Source organism: Folsomia candida, unplaced genomic scaffold, assembly GCF_002217175.1.
Source record: "Folsomia candida strain VU population unplaced genomic scaffold, ASM221717v1 Fcan01_Sc022, whole genome shotgun sequence".
Classification (NCBI taxonomy): domain Eukaryota; kingdom Metazoa; phylum Arthropoda; class Collembola; order Entomobryomorpha; family Isotomidae; genus Folsomia; species Folsomia candida.
This window is the reverse complement of record NW_019091214.1, coordinates 745893-764108: the sequence shown is the minus strand read 5'-3', so window position 1 is coordinate 764108 and position 18216 is coordinate 745893. Positions and strand designations below refer to the sequence as shown.

At 36.3% G+C, this 18216-nt stretch overlaps 2 protein-coding genes across 3 annotated transcripts; one reads left to right on the top strand and one right to left on the bottom strand.

Moving 5' to 3' along the window:
- The first annotated feature begins 11667 nt into the window (after positions 1 to 11667).
- On the top strand, positions 11668 to 15133 carry LOC110858727 (WD repeat-containing protein 55 homolog). Of its 2 annotated transcripts, none has more exons than XM_022107587.2 (6): positions 11668 to 11805; positions 12027 to 12476; positions 12542 to 12877; positions 13367 to 13561; positions 13632 to 13945; positions 14250 to 15133. In XM_022107587.2, exons 2-6 carry the CDS (start codon positions 12370 to 12372, stop codon positions 14690 to 14692), a joined length of 1395 nt encoding a protein of 464 aa, XP_021963279.1. In that variant the 5' UTR covers positions 11668 to 11805; positions 12027 to 12369; the 3' UTR covers positions 14693 to 15133. The 2 variants fall into 2 exon arrangements, with proteins under 2 accessions (XP_021963279.1, XP_021963280.1); XM_022107588.2 differs by lacking the exon at positions 11668 to 11805 and having other exon boundaries at positions 12034 to 12170; positions 12398 to 12476.
- LOC110858728 (alpha-2-macroglobulin receptor-associated protein) lies at positions 15134 to 18173 on the bottom strand. The gene is made up of 5 exons (XM_022107589.2): positions 17680 to 18173; positions 17472 to 17613; positions 17120 to 17395; positions 15667 to 15938; positions 15134 to 15596 (listed from the first exon to the last, which is right to left on the bottom strand). Exons 1-5 carry the CDS (start codon positions 17866 to 17868, stop codon positions 15363 to 15365), a joined length of 1113 nt encoding a protein of 370 aa, XP_021963281.1. The 5' UTR covers positions 17869 to 18173; the 3' UTR covers positions 15134 to 15362.
- Between the last annotated feature and the right edge of the window lie 43 nt (positions 18174 to 18216).

Sequence of the window (18216 nt, the reverse complement as noted above, 5' to 3'; positions counted from 1 at the left end):
ACGGTTACCGTTACCCTGTGAGGTGCGCTGTTGGTAGTTATTGTGTCTAAAACCACCCGTCGGTGGGGAATCTGGGAAGGTCATGTGCTGACCCGAGGAGCGAGGGCGAGGTGCATCTAACATATGAATAGAATCTGAACCTGCAGAGACTACATGAGGCCTCATGTCGGATGTACCAATCCCTTGTTGTAATTGGGAAGGAAGTTGTTGGGCTAAGAGAGAGACGAAGTGCGGGTCGTTGGTCGATCGGGGATTGACGAATGGGGGGTGTGCATTACAGTCTTGAATGGAAGTAAACCTTAAGGCTTGAATGAGGTGGACGAAAACTGCATCGTAGGAAGAAGATGTAGCGGGTGTGGGCCACCCCGTCAAATTGTCGATGTGAGAGATGTGTGGTGGGCAGGCGCAGAAGTCGCCATCAATGGTCGAGATATGCGAGGGAGGGAAAGGTGGTCGATAGAATGCGTTGGTATGGTGTGGAGGTACAGGTTGGAAGGAAGGTAGAATGTGAGGTGGCACAAAAATGTTATCAGGGAGAGGTGCCGCGGGGGTTGGTAAAGGTTCCAACTCCGTATTAGGACAGACTTGTGGGAAAAAGGAGGAGAGTTAGTATCTGTCAGGGGTGAACATCCTGGAGAGATGGTGATGTCGTTGATAGGTGTCCCCATTTGGAAAAGAGTGGGTGATGCAATAATGAAAGGAAAAATTGGTGGTGGTTGAAGAGCGGAAGGGTGTTTTGGGCAGGGTCTCAACCACTGCTGGGAGGTGGAGTAAAAGATGTTGTGGTACCAATAAGGATTGAGGGGTTGATGGGCACGGAGTCGTTGTGCAGGGGGTTTCGTAGACTACGGTGGTGGCTGGTGGAAGACGTTGGGGGCTGGCGTTTGGTTGAGGATAGAAAGTAGCGGGAGGCAAGATACTAGTTTTGAGATAAAAAGTCGCAGTGATGGATGCTGCAGGTAGTTGATTTGCACTCGAAACTGGATTTTAGCTATCGGGGTCAGAAGAGAGAGGTGATGAAGGAGAAGCAGTTTCTGGTTGGGGTGAACGTCTTGGACTCAAAATGATATCGTGGTGAGGAGCAACAACCTCGTTTTGAGGTGGAGATGTTGAAATTGGAAAGGGGGTGGCAGGTTGGAGAGATTGACCAAGTGACGTGGCACCAAAAGTATGCGGAACAACCTCGATTTGGGGTCGAGATGTTGAAATTAGAAAGGGGGTGGCAGGTTGGAGAAATTTGCCAAGTGACGTGGCACCAAAAGTATGCGGAACAACCTCGATTTGGGGTCGAGATGTTGAAATTGGAAAGTTCCTCGCTGATGGGAGAGATTGGCCAATCGACGTGGCACCAAAATTATGAGGACCAAGAGTGTGAGATGATGCTGGGGTTAATTCAGATGTAAGGCCGACTCGTCCGCCGAAAAATATTGGTCTAGTGGGCCTGCCGGATGAAAATGTGGATCGTATGTGGTTATAGGTAACCGGTAAGTAGGAGGAGAATGAGGATTCGGGGAGGCCGATGTGGGGTTAGTGGTTTGGGATGTGTAATATCGATGTAATGGTGAAAATGAAATTATTGAGAAATGAAAATGAAATTATTGAGAAATGAAATTATCCTCAATGCGGTCGAGTTGAACGAGCTGCCGCTCTCTCTTATTACAAAGTGCTGTGTGTCAGGTATGGGAAAAAAGAGCTATAACTACCAACACGCTAAATGAAACGGAGGATGCCCTAACGGCTGGAGAGAACAATGGGGTGCGTACGACTTACTGTCACAGGGTAAATGATTTTCAAAATATATCGGCGCCCCTCGGAGCGTGAACCGATAATTAGAAAAATACGCTTAATGGCGAGAAAAAAATGGCTACTGTGGCCTACTAGGTGCAAGAAGGACTGAAAAACGACCTCGTCCTTGCTGTCTCCGCAGTCAAGGGAAATAAATTCATACAGTCTTCTATGTGTACTTGAAATGTAGGAGCCCCTGTGGGCAAGAAGTGTTCCCCAAACTTCTCCCCGTCCTTTTTATTTCTGACAGGTACGTGATTCTAGGGAATTGTGGACGTATGGTCGGTGGTGGGAACTCAAAATTTTTTTTCTGTAAAATATCGACGGAGTACCGACCAATGGTGGATCGTGTAAAATGGTGAAGGGGGGAGAGTGTGGAGGGGGTGGTTAGAAAGTCATGGAAAATTTTTTTTTACTTACCTTACTAACCAACAGTCTGTCACACCGACGTCGTGAAGATGGGGGGTAGAGAGGGAATGGCGCGTTTTGTAGTGATGACACTTCGTCACACTGCAGTCGTGAAGATGGGGCGATTTTGAGAGAGGGGGTGCGGCGTCCTTCTCTCCTTCTGACAAGGAGAGGCCGCCGTGGGTACCAATGTGAAGTTCCGTTTATGGGGGGGGGTTCACTGCATTGATGGTGGTGGTGAGGCAGATGAGACGATCGTCGTCGTTGTTGTACATGGAAATAAATTGCGTCTTGGAGGCAAGGTGAGATTTGGTGAGACAAAGTCAGGACAGGTTTTATTGCACGTATCAAGATACAGGCAGTCGACTCGCTGTCGATGGTCACTCTTGTTCTTACTTATATACCATACGTATACCTATTTAGTCTACTTATATGTCTAACCGGTTATTGGGTGGTAAGAGTTGTAAGAATTATAAGAGTTGCCTTTTTGACATAGTGATCATTGATCACTAACACAACTACGAAAAGGAGATAGTAAGAGTTGCATATCTAAAGAACCAGTTTTTCAATAAGGATTTGGCAAAGATCACCTCTTCACAGGCGAGAAAATCTGACATTAATTTTAATCTATGCGAAAAAATAACAAAGTCGCGTTTTTTGCAATTTCGCCTTAATAGTTCGAAAAATTTTCGTTCGGCAAATATACAAAAAACTGTGGGCGTGGGTGCGAAAAATGGGAGGAATTATTATAAGTAAACATTGACCTTTTTTTAACCTAGGACAAAGTTTGTACTAACACGAATCGATTTCGAAAATCTAATAGTTTTAGAAAATTACAAACACGGAAAAAATCTGACATAAAATTTTGTCCATGAAAAACTTCAGGATGATGTGTTTTTTGCAGTGCAATTAATTTTTTTGATAAATTAATCTTATATGGAAAGAAAGTATAGGCGTGGGTGCGCAAAAATGGGAAGAATCCTTATATAGAAATATGCTGAATTTTAGTTTTTTTTAAAATTTATGACAAAGTTTGTACGTGTTTATACTTGCACCAACAACACGCTACATAATTTTAATATAACACCTTGTAATTAGTAATTTGAAAAAATATATTTCCAGAAAATTTCTACCGGGGAAGAAATCTGACACAAATTAGCTTGTACCGTAAAGATTACGAGACGACAAAACTCGTGTGATTTTTAATTCTAAAAGAATTATTAAATATGAATAAATCAAGAATAAATTTTAGTTAATGAACAATGCGTTAATTACAAAATAAAATTTTGACAAAAATCTGGCCAAGAATTTTGGCATGCATGCATGGTGGATTTTTGCGAAGAGAGAAACCATTGTGCGGACCAGGAACATTGTTCTTTAAAACTGGTTTCATCTTCAAGAAGAGTGATACTTGCATAACTTAAATTTGCATATTGTTTGGACCGTGCAGAAAAGATGTGATCGATTTCAGCGGTCAAAAGGTATCTCACAACCTTAATTATTGCAAACGATAAAATGGCCATAATTTCTTTAAAAAATCGACCACATCGTTAACCTTTTGCGGAGCTTTTCCAGGTTTTGTTGGGATTAGGAAACATACATAAATCGAATCAGAGGAGGGCAGATCACAAAAATTTGCTTACATTTTTTTACAAATTTGTATCATAATCTCGAGAGACTTGAAAATAAACAATTTCGTACACAAATATTTCCAGAAAATTAACAACAACGAGAAGAATTGAATTAAATTTATGAAAATGTTTTGCTGAACCTACAAAAAAATTGTGCGGGTGGGTCTTCAAAATATTAATAAATGGGAGGATTTATTACGTATTACGTATTTATTACAAAACTATCTAACATGCCACCTAACAATTAACACTTTGTAAAATATTATTTTCAGAAAATCTGAAACGGCGAAATTTAATCCATGAAAAAAAATGAGTTCTATTATTGTAGTTTCGCATTTTCTATTACCTAATAATTTTTCTAACAAATTAGTCTTGCATAAAAAATATTGTAGGCGTAGGTGGTTGGCAAAAAAATATTACAAAATTGGAGAAATTAATGCATAGGAATAAAAATTATTAAATAATTATTATTGAATAGTATATTTTTAAAAATTTGGGCCAAAGTTTTTAATACTGTTGACATTTGACAAACTAATACTAACTACCTGAAAATAAACAGCTTAATAAATAACATTTTCAGAAAATTTAAACCGGCGAGAAAACATAAGATTAAAATAATTCATGCAAAAAATTGAGTTAGATTCGTTTTTTGCAAATTTAATTAAAATTGTTTGACACATTAGTTTTGCACAAAATAACTCAAAAGATAGTAACCTTCCAATTTTTGCTGGGAAATACTGTCATTGGAAACGTACACTTAATTCAATGAGGACATCGTCTCCGTTCACCTCATGAATGGGCAGGAATTATATATATGGGGTGGAATTCAATATACGTTAGGCAAAGCTTAGGCAAGAGCAATTTGCCTAAGCAAATTTATTTTGTATTCAATATTGTTGCTTAAGGCAAAATTCTAAGCAAGTGCTGAGCAAAATATTTAGGACTTTTTGTATTCAATATCCACAAATTCCTAAATTTTTTGCCTAAAGTTATTCCAGTTCGGAGATGGAATAACGACTTGCGTAACTATAATTAAACTCAGAGAAATATTTATTTTGACCGTTTTAGACGTAGTTTAGGGCGAGGATTTCAAAAATTGGCATGGTTTTGACTTAAGATGACTGTGTGACCGTGTGGCTTCACCTCTTTGCTACATTTAGTATGAAAAGGTTTATTAAATATTCGAATGATTTTTATAGAATACTTCGGGTGAAACCTTGCGACGATTTTTCGCCCGACCGAAATTTACTTGATTTTATCGGCTGAAGTGAGCCGAAAAAGTTTTCGACTGTAGTCCATTTTCGGACAAAATTTGAAGCAAATTAGCCAGAGTAAAATTTTGTCATCATTTATCTTTTGCACATTTAGATTATGTATTTTGTAATTCCTATTTCTTCAACTAGTTTTTAAAAATCGTAAGCTTTAATTAAATGTTTTAATTAACGTGCTCAAAATTAAAATATCTGAGTGATGTAATTCCCACCTGAGATCGTCTCTGTTGAAAATATCCGAGAGGTGAATACCGTGACCTTATTAGCACACATTATTCAGGAAAATAGTTAGGTTTTCGCCCAAATCTCGAGTTTCTCGATGAAATATTCTAAAATTTTCGCCCAAAACCAAAATAAGTTAATACTAGGCTTTAAGATTCATGCACTCTAAATAAAAATGAGTAAAATTTACTCAACGTTGGGTAAAAAAGAGGATGACACAACCAAAAGGTAAAATTTGTCTAAAGCAGTGTAAAATTTGCCCACCGTTGGGCAAATTTTACCTGTTGTGTCATTTTTACCCAACCTTGAGTAAATTTTACTCATTGTTATTTAGAGCATGATTTTGAAAAATGTCAATCACAATTTTTGACCCAAAAGTATACTTTTCAACTCTCAGTGATTTTTTTTGGAGGCTTTATTTTTTTTATTGATAACACAACTCGATATGAACATTTTGATATCTTGTAAACTTTGACGATTATTTTGAAGTAGTGAATTTTTAAAGGCGAATTTTAACGATTTTTTAAAATTATCCTGTTAGCGCAATGCTAAACTTTTCCAACCTCGTCTTATTCAAAAATTCACTACTTTGTTCAAAAAATCGTTCGGAAGTATACAAAATATGAAAATGTTCATATATCGAATTGAGCTATCGCTAAAAAATCACAATGAAATTTGCAAAGTGAGCTTTGACCTTTATGGCATTTTTCAAAACCAGACACATTTTTCAAAAGTTGACAACGCCATTTCAAAATGCAGGATGATTACCATAAAATTTTAGAAATTTGTAACAAAGAACCGTACCACCTGATAATAAATAGTTTATGGTACGAAATATTTTTAGAAAATCTAAAACGGCGAGAAAGTTTGAGATTAAATTAATCCATGAAATAAATTGAGGTGTATGCATTCTTTTTTACAATTTTCTATTTAATTAAGCATTTTCTGGCCAAATTAGTATCACAAAAACATTCTGGACATGGGTGGAAAAAAATATTAAAAATTAAGAGGAATTATTATATACGAACGTATTTAATAGCAATTTTGAACCAAAGTTTCAAGTGCGGCCTCATCCTACCTAATGATGAACAGATAAATATAAAATATTTTCAAAAAATTGAAACCGGCGAGCAAACCTGACGTAAATGAAATAAATACAAAAAATACTTCTTTAAAAAATCGTGAAAAAATTTCTTAAATTTCCATTAGGTAAATTTTTTTAAACAAATTCGTCTAACATAAAAGATAGTGGCATGGGTGGTAAAAAAATTGAAGAAATAGGAGGAATTTATTATATAAAAATAATCAAAAGTTAGAATAATTTATTTAGAAATTTGCTACAAAATTTTAATAATCCTGGGCTTCCATCTAAAACAAACATCATGAAATGTAATATTCTCAGAAAATTTAAAACGGCGTTAAATTTAATCCATCGAAAAAATTGAGTAGGTTGCGTTTTTTTGCAATTTCGCCTTTTATAAATAATTTCTGACAAGAATATTTCACAGAAAAATTTTGGGCTTGGGTGGCAAAAAATATTTAAAAACTGAGAGAAATTATCATTTGGGAACATATTGCATTTTGCGACCAGGAAATCAAACGGCATATAATTAATTAATTAATTGATTTGTAAAATATATCTAAATCTGCGAGAGAATCTGACATCGAATTTAATCCATGCAAAAAATTGAGTAGGATGAATTTTGTTTTCGGTTTCGCAATCAATTAATTTTTTGACAAATTTTGGTATCTCAGAAAAAGATTTTGTAGCAAAAAAAACGAATTGCAACTTTTAAAAAATTTTTCCCTAATAATGTGAATCATACCTGGAAATGAACATTTTAATATAAAATATTCTCATAAATTTTAAACCAGCGAGAATAGTTGGCATTAAATTTTATCCATGGAAAAAATTGAGTATGATGTATGTCTTTTTTGCAATTTCGTATCAAATTACTAATTTTTTTACAGATTGGTTTTACATAAAAAATTGTGAGCATGGGGTCACAAAAAAATGCGAAAAATAGGATGAATTATTATAGACATGTAAATTGTAATTTTTGTTTTTGAAATTTGGGACAAAATTTTAACTACCAAAGGGAGGGCGGCCTGGTGGATACGAATTTGACCTTGAATAACCCCGGAACGGTTTGTCGTAGCGGGTCAACATTTTGAACAGACGAGCATGTTATCCTCAGATAGTTGTGTGCAAAATTTCAGCCCTCTACTTTGAAAAATGCCTGCCCCACAGCCCCCAGAAGCTGAGATAGTCATTTCAAATAGTTCCAGAAAAAATCTGGCTCGTGCTTACAAAAAATTTTATTTAAATTTTCTGTTGAGGAATAGGAGTGAGTTATTTGTCACATTTGACGAAGCACTATTTTCTCTACAAGTTACTAATTGAGCTCGAAGAGCTTACTACACGACAAATGCCGAAAAAAAATTCACGGAATTTGGTGTTTCCCCGTGAGGAGAACTTTTGTAAACAGTTTTAAGTTGTGGGTGCAATGTCCGATCGTGGTGTCCTCCCACGTATCAAAGTCCCCCAAAAAGTGAAGAAATCTGCAAAGCAATATGCTGACCGTGTCTCGAAACCACTTTTAGAGTAACATTTTCCTAAATAGCACGGTAAAAACATAAATAAGGTAATTTTTATCGTGACGCAGCGTCTTCCCAGACGATAAAGTTGACCCAAGATTATGCAAATGACCTTGAAGCTAGATTAGAAATAAAAATCATTTCGAATAGTGAAATACCTATACAATCCCCTGATATAAGTCAAATAGACTTCTTTGGGTTCGGATACTTAAAAAGAAATTCTTTCTGCGGAGACCGAATTTTTTAGACGGAGTTTGGAAAAAATTGAAATGAGTGTCTCAACTTCTGGGGGCTGTACGGGAGGCATTTTTGAAAGTAGAGGGCTGAAATTTTACACACAACTATCTGAGGATAACATGCTCGTCTGTTCAAAATTTTGACCCGCTACGACAAACCGTTCCGGGGTTATTCAAGGCCAAATTCGTATCCACCAGGCTGCCCTCCCTTTAGTAATCTGGAGAACACACCAGCCCCACCTGAAAATAAACACGTCACTAAAGAATATTCACAGAAAATTGCAACCGGCGAGAAAGCTGGCATAAAAAATCTATGCAAAAATTGAGTAGGATTCGTTTCTTTTTTCTACAATTTCGGATTCAACTAACATTTTTTTTGACAAAATGGTTTTTGTTTTTCATAAAAAAATTGTGGGCGTGGGTGGCAAAATTAGAAAAACGACGAATTATCATACAGGAACATATTGCGTTGTATTTTTTTCGGAAATTTGTGATATGCCAGTCATCTATCTATTTGTTTAATAATACTATATAAAATTATATTTTAAAAATTGAAAACGTCGAGTAAATCTGGCATTAAATGTAATCCGTACAAAAAAATTTGTAAAATGCCTTATTTTTCATAATTTCGTATTAAATTAACAATTCTTTGGACAAATTAGCCCTACATAAAAAATATTATGAGCATGAATAGCAAAAAATACAAAACCTGCCATTTTGGCAACAACATAATTTATTCCGTGCAAAACGATTAGATTGTTTATTTTAAGGTGGCTCCAAATTCCTTAAATAATTTTATTTCGTACAAATAAGAGTTGAAAGTGTCACACACCGCATGTAGGGCGTCAGCTGCATTATTTACCAACTTGCGCCCTAGTTAAAAAGGTGTGCAACATTGGCGCAGGTTAGTAACGAATAAATAAAGTATGATTAGGCCACCTTTAAGAATGAGGTGGAAAAATAACAGGAAAACGTGCACGCAATCTAGAATAACAAATGAATGAGAAAGTGGAAAACTTACGTATTTACAGAACGAGGGTCGTGCGGTAGGGATACAATACATTTTTGGGAATAAGCACCTAGGCAGGTTTTTGACCTGACGAAAAGGTAATGATGACCAGAGGACGGGTATGTATTTAAGAAAAAATAGAAGAAATATGTACATATTTAATGTTTATTAAAAAAAGCCAAAGTATTTACAAAAAATGGCAAAAAATTTACGAAATATGTATGTAGGAAACAAAAAGAAGATTTTTTTTAAATTTGTATTTTCAAATATTTGCCGTGCTCTGCATTTTTCTTAGTGAGGCAAACACCTGACAACGACAAAAATTTGCTAAGTATGCATTTACCCCACCCAAAAAAAGTGACATAAGTCGATTTCTCAGCCATTTCTCAACCGATTTTGATGAAATTTTGCACAGATCATTTTTAGGTAATTTAGAAAAGATGTGCTAGTCGACTTGGCGAATTTTTGATTTTTACCCAAGTTATGTGCCAAAATGTGCAAAAATGTTCCCCTGAAAACATATTTATTTTTATGATTCATAAGTGGTGTGTCTCAGCATGCTCGCTTATTGCAAATATTTTAGTCAAAGTCATTCCGGACATTTTAAGCGCAAAATGACCTAAATCGGTTGAGAAATAACGGCGTTATTCAAGTTTGAAAATCAAAAATTTAACAAAAATATTCAGGGTGCCGATAATAACGGCGGTTGTGCAGTAAAAATAATGTCTCTGACAACCAATTACAAGTTTTAAATAAACAAGGCCCCAAAAAATTGGAAATCTTAGTGAGTCAGCGCAATCACAGGTAATAAATAAAATTAGATTGAATAACTTTTGCATCACCGCTCTCGGGATAATTTTTACTTGGCCCACTGTAAATTTAGTTTTGCATACGCATGAACTCTTGCAGTCATTAAATTAATTGAGATTACAAGATGGCGTTTTTACTATTGAACGAGAAGTTGGCTAAATTAATCGATATGAAATATAATTGTGAACTGCGAAGTTTAAATTTAGAAAGCGTTGAAAGTCTACAATTTCGATATATAAATTTGGATATTCTGTTAATTCTTATTCTGATGAAATCTCCAGACCCTTTGAGGGTGGAAGCAATTATTCTAAATGATTAATTAATGCTTCCAGGAAAGATGATACCGAGAGCGGTGATGAAAAAATTATTCAATCTAATTTTATTTATTAACTGTGATTGCGCTGACTCACTAAGATTTCCCATTTTTTGGGGCTTTGTTTATTTGTGATTCAACTTATTTTAGTCAAAAATTTTAGTCTAACATCTTAGAAATATTTACAACACATTTACAATGCATTTATCTACATAATGCATTTTTGAAAACTTTAAAAAAATTTATGCATTTTTAAAAAGTAATAGCGGAAATATTTGTACGTCTGAAAACCTAGAAATATGTCACACTATGTAAAAAATATTTGAAATTTTTGTAATCTATGCGAGTTAGTCAACACACCCACAAAATTTGCCTCTCAGCACCTAATGAAAAAGTTGAAAATAACTAAATAGCCGTCCTCTGGTGATGACACCCTGTATGCAGGATCCGCGACATGCATAAAAAATGAGGATGTGACACCGACAAGACCATAAAATAATAATAAACGGACAACCCGACAGTCCTACCTCAATCCAGTTTTTGTTGCGTGTGTGGTCATTGCCTCGCTTATTTATTGACATTATACAACGACCCAGCAGAAGTAGAATAAATAATCGATACGCGATAACTGGATCGAGGAATGGAAATGTCGCCATTAATTCGCGAATTGAAGCCAGACAGAATTTTTACTTTTTGCGTGGGGTGAAAGTTTCACTGCCAAGTTGTTCAAGGTGTAGGTAGGAAAGGTTGACCATTTTCTGAGTAAATTGCATACATATTTTGTCCTACATTTTTGCAAATTTTGTCTCACATTTTTGCAAATTTTGTAAATAAATATAGCTCCTAATTGGAGAGATAAATTGGCGAAATTATGTGAGTGACGTTTGTTTTTGTGTGGGAGAGTTTCGTTGCAAAATTGTTACTATTTTAAGGCGTAGGGAAAGGTCAGTTATTATGTAAGTTGTTTTGCATGTATACTTTGTTTTGGCAATGTTTTGCAAATTTTGCGAAATAAATATAGCTTCGAAGTGGACATTATGTTAAGGCGTAGGTAGAAAAACGCCAGTTATTATGCAATAATAGGTTGTTTATATGTAAATATAGTTTCACCCTCCCGTGTTTTTGCAATGTTTGCAAATTTTTTAAAAATGCATATACAAATCTACCTTTGAATTGGGTGATGCGTATCTATGAATAAATTGGAGAAATTTTTATGAGTGCCCCAATTTACGTAATAATAGTGGAATTTAGTGACGGATTAAATGGGCAGATCTGTTTTAAAATTAATCAGGAGTCGAGTTTCACCTTGATGTCAGAATCGGGTGCAAACACCTCACGAATTTTTGCAAAGTTGTCCAACTAGTTGGAGTTTGGCGATTGTGGAAACTGCAAGCGTGGTCGTGTTTTGTTACCGACTAAGTAGTTTTTGCGAATTTTGTTTTTATTTTGTGCAAGCTTTTGTTTGCGAATTTTGTGTATCTATTTTTTGCAAATTGTTATTTGCAAATTTCTCTTGCAAAGGGTAAATTTTTGGGAAAATTGAGATTCTTATGAAGTGAAAATACTACTAATGGGTAATCTCAGACAATTGAGACAAATCAATTTTTGTGCAAAAAAATTGCAAAAAATTGCAAATTATGATAAAATATTGCACAAAGGAGTGTTCTCTTCGTGTGTGTGATGAAATTAGAGAAATGAATCCAATTTTTCAATTTTAACAAAATTTTGATCTTTTTTCTCCAGATTTCTAACCTGAGACGTGAACAAAATCCAGTTTTGGGGTAGCCTTGGACCCAACCGGGTTTGTGTCAGGATTGAATAAAAGTCAGCATCGCACGAGGTTTCTGCTCTGCGTTCCACAGTTTTATCAAAATTCCTGGAAATTTTGTAAATCACAATTTTTTTTAACTTGTGACCCGTGACCCTTCCTACCCACTACATTGATCTTGCTCAATTGAGCCGTTTCGTTTTCCGGGTTCTTTCCGTTGGACAATTTTCTCGTAAATTTTGTCAAAAAAAGAAAGACGAAGCCAAGAAACCCATACCGCTTAACTGACCTGACCTGACCTGACCTACTGGAAACGATATGTTGGCAAAGAACCCTGAAAACTCAGGCACTCCTACGAAACACACCCCCACAACCTGGGTAGAAGAATCTTCCGACGATAGTCAACAACAATCTTCGGAAATAGAGTAAGAATTTTATAAAATTATGAATTAATCGTAAACAATTATAAACTAATTATAAAATACTCCAGATCTGACATGGACGTCGAATCAACAGATGACCAAACTCAAGTCGTACAAAATGATGACAAAAATTCCTCAGACGATTCTTCATTTGATGAGGACGATTCCGACTCTTCTGAAGACGAGGATGGCGACAAAAAATCGTCACGTCAAGAAATGGACGACAAGGATCCCGACCTTGATGAGGACGACCCGGTCATAAAATCCATCCAGGCCGCGCGTGAGAAAAAGAAGGCGAACCATCCCCCCGATCTCGACCTCTCGCCGCATTCCCCCTCGTGCATGAGTTTCCACCAGAGTGAGGACATCCTCACGGTCGCTACGTTCGATGGGGATCTCAGAATGTGAGGACGAGTTTATAGTTTTTTAATGATTAATTAACTTGTAAACAGTGTAATTTTGCAAAAATTTACACAGATTATTTATGAAATGAAGGAAAATCAGGGTTGGAACTGTAGAAGCTTGAATCTAAAAATAATAGCAGAGTTTACAGAGAAAATTTACGCCACACGTGCGACTTTTTTGTCAAAGTTGTAATAATTAGATAATGACTGAGGCTTGTAAACTGTGTAAATTCAGATTTTTAAACGAAACTCGATATTGTGAAGTTGAATTTTAAAAATTCAGTTTACAAATACATAAAAGTTTCAAAACTTAATTAACTTCGAAGAGCTTTACACTGCAAACTCTTCCAAAATTGCGTAAACTCGTAAGTTTGCAAATGAAAATCATGATATATTCGTAAACTTGAAATTGAAACTTGATTTGTTATTGCATACTTTAAAAATATGATGGTGAACTTAATTAAGTTGGTAAATTCATTGTTCCTCCAGGTACTCGTACTCTGACGAGGCCAACACCCTTATAGGCTCGGTATCCTTGGAGGAAGGTCGAATTTGCCGTGAGGTGACTTACACCACCGATGGGGACAAAATAATGCTCGCCTCCTGCGGAAATGGGAACGATTTGCATATCTACGACGTCAAAGAAGGGCTCCGGTTGGACAGGAGGATCAAACAGGCGACGACGTGCGTACAAACATTAAATTAATTGACATTCTAAACCAACTAAATATTTAATTACTTATTTAAATTACAGAGCCGCCGTTAGCTCACTGTACTCGATTGACGAGAACACTTTCGCGACGGGGGATGACGACGGCTATCTTCTCTTGTGGGATTTACGTACCAGAAATTCCTACGCGAATCTGAAAGTTTCTGAAGACTGTATTTCGTCCATGATAACGAGCCACGAAAAGCGTTTGCTCGCTTGCACGGCGACGGATGGGTCCCTTTTCGCCGTCCGGATTCGTGGCGGCTCGATCGACACGCAGTCGGAAATTTATGAGTCGGAATTTAATTGCATTGGACTTTTTAAGCAAGAGTCAAAAATTGCGGTGGGGAATGGACAAGGTAATTTTGTAGGGGTGAAATTTTGAGGGGGATAATTTTAAGGTGAAAGGTTTTGTGAAATTTTGAAATTAATTCATATTTTTTCAAATCTGAATTTGGAATGAATTTCACGCAACGTAACAATTTTATGCAAACGTTCCTCAATTTTCTTTACAATTTTAGAAATGTTGCCCAATTTGAAGAAATTAATTTACATTTAATTTAATTTAATGCAATTATACGTATACCATAATTTTATCAATTTATTTCAAAATTTGTAAAATTTTGACCACAAATATTTACACCAGTTATATATCTCTTCTAGGCTCTGTCTACGTCTTCAACTGGAACGAATTTGGCCGTCACGCCGACATTTATACAGGAATTGGGGCGAAAACGAAGAAAAAGAAGCCGGAAGCGATCAACGCCTTAATTCCCATCACGGAACGGATCATCCTCACGGGCGGGGAGGACGGCTGCATCCGCGCCATGAACTTTTACCCCCAAAAGTATCTCGGCCTCGTGGGACAGGTTCCTTACTCCATTGAAAAAATGGACGTTTGCAATGACGGTCACCTCATCGCGTCGATTGGATCGGATGAAGAGGTGATAAAATTTTGGAACGTTTCCTACTTTGAGTCGATGACGGTCGGGAAGAAAGAAAAGGTCAAGCACAAGTCGAAACCGACGCTGGAGGATGAGTCGAAATCCAACCTGCCGTCATCCTCGAAACAAAATGCGGCCGATTTTTATGGTGGATTGGTGTAAATAATGATGAATAACTTGTGCAATTATTGGTGGGTTAGTTAGTTAATTAACTAATTAAGTTGGGCTGGTCCTGTACAGTTAATTGTTAGTGTAATTAACGCAACAATTTGTTCGGATTCTTTCTAATTTTAAGTAATTATAAATGTCTTAATTAATTTGTGTAAATATTAGTGGAGTAGTTAGTTAGTTAAGTTGGGGTGCTCCTGTACAATTAAGTATTTAGTAGTTTTTAGTGTAAGTAACACAACAAGTTTTGTTAATTTTTTGCAGATTCTCATGATCATTTTTGAGTAAGTATTATGTAAATTAGTTGAATATTTGTAGTTTGTAGCCCTAAAGAGGTTAATTTGGAATATTTCTTAGGGTCAAAATTTGTAGAACTACTAATTTTTCTGGTGAGAAACATTTCAAAATTAATAAAGGTATCGAACTCTAAATGAATCATGTTTCGAAAGAAGTCAGGAATTTTTATTTGGTAAAATTGTCTCTGGTACAGGTCGGAAGAGCTAGTTTTCGATAATGGAACCTTATTCACAGCTATTTCTCATCAATATAAAATAATCATCACAAAGACTAAATACAATTATGGCATTATCATCAGATCATTAATTAATTAGTCAAAAAGTCAGTCATCTTGTCTTAATTCTCATACATGTATAAAATAAGTAAACTAAAGTTCCCCGTCTTGGTGTCGATTCAGAATTTTAGTTTCCAATTGAGAGTGCAATTTTTCTAAGTGTCGCTCATGTCGTTTTACTTTATCCTCGTAGAAAGATTCCGTATCCTTCTCGGTGTGGTGAAATTCCTTGTCGGGATTATTATTGTGCTTCAACTTCTTTGCGGCGAGCTCAGATGTGAAAAAGTGCATCTTTTCCATCCGTTTCTCATAATGTTTTAGTTCTTGCTGGAAAAAAATAAAATTTCATAAAATTTTAAAACGGAAATTTTGAAATTGATTATTTTATTATTACTACCCGTAATGATTCCAACTCGTCCTCATTGAAATCACCTTGACGGGCAAGTTCCCATAAATTTGCGACACGTGGTTCCGCAAATTCTTGTGAGTTTGGACCTGACGCGACCTTTTTGTGCAGGATGTCATACCCGTCCTTGATATTGCGGTGGTTGGTGCGGACATCGTTCACGTTGGAGAGACGACCTTCCCCCGTGGGATATTTGCTCGAGGGGAGTTTAGACTTGTCGAGGTGGTCTTCATGTTCAGAGGGGGAGAGAGGATCGAGAAAATCTGAAAAACGCAATAGACGTAATTAAACCTTTCAAAATTAGGTTATTCTTTAAGAATGCATATACGTTGAAAAAATCTCATAACTAAAAGACAGAGACGACGGTTGCGTCTCCTTGTGTGCCGAGAGATTTTTTGCTAATGAGGGGGGGCGGGGCGAAGAGAGCAGCTGATTTTCATGTAAACAATACAGGCAATTGCATGTAAAAAGTTGCTTTGGATTTTGAGAGTGACCGTTCCCACACCCAAAACGGGGCATCGCGAACCAGAAAGGGAGCAAAATCCCGACTAAAACTTCTAATTTGCAGCTAATACAAAATGGATTTATTTCATTTTGGTGGCAATGCATTCCTAAGTTTGTGCTTTATAATTGCCATGTTGCATAAATTCCATAATAAATTTCAGAGAAAAGTATTGGACAGGAACATGGAGGTTATCATGTTCCAATCTAATACTTTTCTCTGAAATTTATTATGGAATTTATGCAACATGGCAATTATAAAGCACAAACTTAGGAATGCATTGCCACCAAAATGAAATAAATCCATTTTGTATTAGCTGCAAATTAGAAGTTTTAGCAATGCCTCGTAACACCATAGTTAAATTGGAGACTCGATCAAAACGGATGAAGAGGAGCGCTCTGACAGAGAAAATAATAACTATCACAGAACCCGAGACACAATTTGAGGCTGGATGAAAAGAAGGCCTGTGTCCTATATGTGGCGTGCAAGTTCGCTATATCAGTTTCTATAGGACACAGTCGCCACCACTCAGGCACTGGCCTGAACTTATCCCCCTTACTCTATTAACAAAGAGCTCTCGTCGCTTCATCCTTATACATCCATGAGTTTTAGTGACAAAAATCATTTACATTACTGGTAAGTGGTGAGGAGGAAAACTCACTCGCTCACTAGGATGCACAGACTGTACCCGAAATCAAACTTTAAATGACGATCATAACCTAGAGTAATCTGAGGTATACTTCAAAATACGAAATTTCCGTAAAAATTAGTAATGATATCAAACTTGTACAAACATGGAAAAATGTAAAATTTTCGAAAAGTCATGAAACATTTGAAAAAACATCAGTAATTTTGATCTTAAACTGATTTAAATGTAAAATTCTTATCAACATTTATGCAGAAATTGGAGGAAAATGTAAAAATGCTCCCCACATGACTCACTTGAATGCTCGTTATTCGTCAAGTCCTCCCTTTCCAGGATGGAATAATACTCATCGATTTTATCCTGATGATGGATAAACTCCTGTTTCAGAACTTTCAGTTCCTTCTCGTCAAATCCTGACCGTTCCGCTTTTTCCCACAATTTCGCCAGCTTCTTATCCTTGAAGAGAGACTTGTTGATTTCGTTGTGATCTCGGGAGAAAGTTTCGCCTGGCTGTTTTTTTGGGGGAGGAGATTCTCCAAAGTGTTCGAGGAGACCGTAATTCGATAGAATTTCTGAAAGCATCCACAAGGTCAAGATACGCACAAATATTTAGTTGATAAATAAGTTAGGGACAGTAACTCGACCCACCTTTAAACTTCTTGCGGACCAAGGCTTCTTGAAGTCCGTCCTGGTCGAGACCATCGCTCAAGAGTCGTTTTAACTTGACTTGTTCACTATCATGCGCGGATAAATCGGTGTATAAGGATTTTAACTTTGTGTCGGTTAATTTCTGTTAAATGTAAGTGCAATTATTTAATTGAAGGTATTAATTAATTAATCGTGTTTTTTTACTTACGTGTAACGCCTTGTTCCAGACGGCGTTAACTTTTGCCATGCGGAACGGATCACGCAACTCTCTGAGGTTGAGATTGGCTTCTTTTGAATACTTATTTTCTTTCGCCGAGTCCCCGGTGGAAGGGGCCGGCAGAGAAAGTACGGCGATAATGAGGGAGATAATTAAGATCGTCAGGTTTTGAGTCATCATGTACTTTAATTATTAAATATTTAATTTACTAGTTAATTTTTTGGGGGAGAAATTGCACAAACTTTATTTAAATTGACAAGATAGAACTTGCGAAAAATTTGCAAAAAACTTGGAAAAAATAAACTCTAATTTAAAACCAAGTGTGAAGAACTGTACTGCAAATTACTATTTATTTATAGCAGTTTTCACACTATTTTAACTAATTTGAAAATATTTCTTGCTTATTTTTACCAGAAACTATAAACTTGCACAAAATCAAAATTATTTTTGCAAATTTTTCAATGTCACTTTTTGAGATTCGCATCGCCCGCCTCTCACTTTGCCCGGCCGAGAACGAAAACTGACGCG